At 35.8% G+C, this 4,824-nt stretch overlaps 2 protein-coding genes across 2 annotated transcripts; both read right to left on the bottom strand.

Annotated features, from left to right (window-relative positions):
- On the bottom strand, positions 1–336 carry LOC141704809 (uncharacterized). The gene has a single exon (XM_074507978.1). The coding sequence runs from the start codon at positions 334–336 to the stop codon at positions 1–3; it is 336 nt and encodes a 111-aa protein (XP_074364079.1).
- A 257-nt stretch (positions 337–593) lies between these two features.
- On the bottom strand, positions 594–923 carry LOC141704808 (uncharacterized). Its single transcript, XM_074507977.1, has one exon. It carries the CDS (start codon positions 921–923, stop codon positions 594–596), a length of 330 nt encoding a protein of 109 aa, XP_074364078.1.
- Between the last annotated feature and the right edge of the window lie 3,901 nt (positions 924–4,824).

Raw genomic sequence — 4,824 nt, 5'->3', positions numbered from 1 at the left:
TTAATCATTATTATGGAACATTGTGATATGCTCAACCAGATCGAATTGTAGTTGACGATGTTTCTGCCTGTTACAAAGTTGGATAGTCCTTCCGATATACATTTCATTAGAGGCTAAAGATTCTTCGCCTAAGTTTGGAGGCGGTAAGCCATATGTTGCATCATCGTAAGATGGTAAAGCGCCAAAGGGAGTGACGTATGTGTCTCTCTCATCCTCAACGATCATATTATGTAGTATAATACACGCTCTCATTATTTTAGCGAGATCTTCTTTATCCCAAAATTGTGTTGGATCATGTACAATTGCAAATTGAGATTGCAACACGCCAAATGTCATTTCTACGTTTTTTCGATGACCTTCTTGATATTTGGAGAACAATTTTCTCTTTTCACCCTATGGGCGTGGAATTGTTTCACGAACGTAGCCCATTCAGGATAGATTCCATCTGTTAGATAGTACCCCATGTTATAGTTGTTACCATTAATATTGTAATTTACCTCAGGAGCACGACCTTCATGTACATCATCAAATATCGGTTATCGGTCTAACACATTCATGTCGTTATTAGAACCAGCAACTCCGAAAAATGCATGTCATATCCATAGGTCCGATGAGGCAACAACATTAAGCAATATTGTTGGAACTCCTTTATGACCCCTCATGAACATCCCTTTCCATGCTTTAGGGCAATTTTTCCACTGCAAATGCATGTAGTCAATACTCCCCATCATTCCGGGAAAACCGCGAGCCTTTCCCATTTTTATGAGACGTTGTACATCATTTGAGTTTGGCTTTCGCAAATATTCACTCTCAAAAATTAAAATAATATTGGTAACAAATTTTTTCAAGCATTCAATTGCAGTGGACGTACCAATGCACACATAAACATCAACTGCATCCGTTCCAATTCCATATGCCAACATGCGTATGGCCGCCGTGAATTTTGTAAAGGTGATAGGCCCTTTCTTTCCAATGCATCAACCTTCTGCTGAAAATATGGATCAAAATTTGAAAGAGCATCCACAATTCGAAGGAACACGTGTCTTCCCATTCGAAACCGTCGTCGGAATGTATCTAGAGGGTATACTGGATTTTGAGCAAAATAATCTCTCTCCAATCGTTCATGACGCGCTTCGCGGTCTTTGCATATCACTCGTTTAGTCGTGGTTGACGAGCCTTCTTCAATAAATTCTTTAGACATATCAGAGTTCTCATCCGTAGTATATATTTTGATTGCACTGTGAATGAAAAAAATGAGTTGCAGACTATCACAAAGAACAGACATGTTTTATAGGAGATAAAAATAATAAAAGAAAACGGCTAGTTCGAACTAAAAATAAACAAGAACTAAATTACAACGGCTAGTTCCAAATAGAAACAAACAAAAACTAGCTTCCAAGAACTTATTCCAAACAGAATCAAACGAACAACTAGTTTCCAACAACTAATTCCAAATAAAAATAAACAAGCAACTAGATTCCAATGGCTAGTTCCACCTGCGTCTTGATTTGACTTCCTCAATAATTTTGGCATAAATCTCTCGTTGAGCCTCTTTCATTATACTAGTATCAAGCGTAAGAAGTTGCATATCTGATTCATTCTCTTTCCTAGCCTCCTCTTTTTCTTAAGTTCATTGAACTCTGCCATTAGATCTAATCTCCTGCATAAACTAGCTTTTATTTTTTCATAATCTTTTTTTTAAGATCATTAAACTCTGCCTTTTTTTCCCGTCCCTCTTAGCTGCTTTTGTACCTTTAGGACGAACCGGTGATTCAACAACATTCTCATCTGTTGGTGTTTCATTCATCAATGATGAGTAGTTCCCAAAATCACTAAATTTAGTTCTCTTTGCACTTCCATTATTTTAAGATAGAATAATTAAGCCGAAACAAATAAACATTACTATCTAAGTTTAAAAAAAAAACTTTACAATCTATAATGTTAACTGACGAAATAATCTTTAGGTCAATCTCTAAGAATTCTAGCCGAATTAGAATCTGATGACTGCTTCAGAATAACGCATCAACCATATTCACGTCATCATCAATATTTACATCTTTAACTATATTTCCTTCCATTGCACTTCTAAGCTTTTCATGACGACGTTGAAGCATTCCCCACGAAAATTAGTGCTTGTACCACTCTGTAGTTAAAAGGAAAAAATCATTATAATCAAAGCACATGCTATAATCAGATGTGTATACATGATCCAATACTTCATCAAATGAATTTTTACTTTATCTTCCCAGATGATGTTTGAAGCGGCCGTACAACTACAACTAATTTGACGATACAAGTAATACTATACACATAGCGAAAGAAAAGATGGAAAATGACCTTGCACCCTTTTATTACGTTCAATATACTTCTGTTCATTTCATATGCATATACATAGGCAACTTCAGCAACATATCTCATGGATAATCACTTTTTTCATTAAGACAGACCATGGGGCCCTTAAGTTTTTGGCCGAGCAGAAAGTGAATTGGATTCCTGTTTTAAAGAAGATCCCAAGGGCATGATAGTTTTGAAGGAGGGGTTAAGGACAAAAAAGCTAAAGTATAGCAAGGGTGTTGTAATCTTTTACTTGAAGTAGAGGTTTAGTATAAACAGACCATCAATATTTTAATTACGTTCATGTTTGAACTATTATTCAGAAAATAGAAGTTATTATTCCACCAACGTCTCTCTCTATAACTGAATCCTATCTGATTCTCTTGCATTTCTAGCCTAAACTTTCTATTCCTTAACTTGTATACTATTCTAAGAAATCAAACACAAACAAAAACATCAGAAAAACAGAAAACTACATGTCAAGGCATGACACTGAAGTTAATAGTGTTGTCATAGATTTAGTATTTCTATAGCATTTAAAAAAGAGCTCGCACAAATATTTAGCCAGAGGAATATTTGGTTGGTATATAATAGAATTACTTCATCCGAGATGCAACTCGAGAAGTTTTGGTTGCAAAAGTTTCCTCAATGCACATCAATATCAGCATACAAATTCTTCGGTTTAGTATCTCTAGTAAGCTTAAGACCTGAATAATAGACATCGACTCCAAATTACAATTAAGCTGAAATTAATAGAAGCACTTTATGGACTCAAATCATCATTTTAACAAATCACACCATGGAAAACTTTTGTCTGCTGTAAATTTATACGTTTTACATCTACGTTTTACAAATTCAAATTCCAACATTGTCAATTACTCTATGAATTAAAAGGTGTTTATTCAAATACCAAGTATAACAAGAAGAAGGAAATTCCTATTTAAATTATGGCGCTGTTAGTTTATTTTTACATTAAACAAATACTATCAATCCATATTCGACAAGAAAGTTTATTCTAAAAATACTGTACGGCCATCATCAGGGAATAGAGTAGCGTCTAGATCTGGTACAGGAAGTTACGAAAAAGGTACACAAACCAATCAGAGAAGCACATTAATTTAGTGAACATTGTTAAAAAGAGCCTGTACACATTTAATATTTCGTTGTTGTCTACAACAGAAGACTGGATGGTTAAAATTAAGACCCTGATTACAAGCTAGCAAGGCATTATATTTGTGACCTCATTTATTCACTAAAGTTAATTCCTTCAACAGTTGTGAAAAGGTAAGACTATATATCTAAAGATCATATGCCAATCAGGAATCTGAACAATCGCCTAAGAAGTATTCAATTGGGAATATGAACAATTACCGCAGAGGAACGGAAGTATATATGCAAAAAGATAATAAATAGGGTCTTTGAAAAAGATGAAGAGACTAAAGTAATTATCTGCACCTTTTGCTTTCTGCACCCATGTACTATTCTGGGCATTACCGCATCTAGTAGGTTGCAGCTGCTCTAAAATAATTGGATGGACATTAAAGAAGAATCCACAGTAATAATATTTTGAGGCTTCATCTGAGCCAATCACGGTCAGATGCTATGGATTTAGATGGCCTACAACAGCTTCCTCAAGCAATTGCAGAAAACCAGGGCAATATGGTTGCACTGATGACATCAGTAATATGTTGGGTAGTATTTCAATTCTGGTGGATTATATTTGTTGCTGTATATATTTTGTTGAGATTGTTTGACGAATTGATTAAAAGAAAGGTCGGAAAATGCTACAAATGCGGACTGAGTTGGCTCATGATCAGGGAGAACCATATTCAAAACTCAATTTTTTTGAGAAGCATCTACAAGAGAGGCGGTGTTACTTATACCAATTTACAGCAACCTGAGCAGCATGTCTTAAGGGATGAAAAGAGTTCACAGCATTCAAGTGATGGAGAGCGCCTTATACAGGAGGCAGAACTCGAACAATTAGAGAGTGATACCGACAGGTTGAGGACTGAAATTATGAATATCCAAAAGGAACAGAAGAATGCAGATAATTATCTGTTATCTGTTAAAGAGAGGCTGAGAAGGACTGAACAGAAGCAACAGCAGATGTTCATTAGCATGGCCAAAGCATTTCAGAACCCCTTATTTAGCGAGATTCTTATGCAGCAGCTCAGGCCGAAAGAAGCACTGGAGACTGCTGGAACTTCAAAGAAACAAAAGCTGATTGCTCCACAGTGCAACAAAAGTCCAGCGGAGGCATCCTATTATCCTATATATGCAAAAAGATATAAATAGGGTCTTTGAAAAAGATGAAGAGACTAAAGTAATTATCTGCACCTTTTGCTTTCTGCACCCATGTACTATTCTGGGCATTACCGCATCTAGTAGGTTGCAGGTGCAGCTGCTCTAAATAATTGGATGGACATTAAAGAAGAATCCACAGTAATAATATTTTGAGGCTTCATCTGAGCAAATCACGGTCAGATG

The sequence above is a fragment of the Apium graveolens genome, unplaced genomic scaffold (assembly GCF_009905375.1).
Source record: "Apium graveolens cultivar Ventura unplaced genomic scaffold, ASM990537v1 ctg8256, whole genome shotgun sequence".
NCBI classification, from domain to species: Eukaryota; Viridiplantae; Streptophyta; class Magnoliopsida; order Apiales; family Apiaceae; genus Apium; species Apium graveolens.
The sequence above is the reverse complement of the archived record's forward strand: the minus strand, read 5'-3'. Positions and strand labels throughout refer to the sequence as shown.

Excerpts from the sequence above, each read along its gene's own strand:
- LOC141704808 (XM_074507977.1), bottom strand. The coding sequence starts at position 923 with ATGTTGGCATATGGAATTGGAACGGATGCAGTTGATGTTTATGTGTGC.
- LOC141704809 (XM_074507978.1), bottom strand. The coding sequence starts at position 336 with ATGACATTTGGCGTGTTGCAATCTCAATTTGCAATTGTACATGATCCA.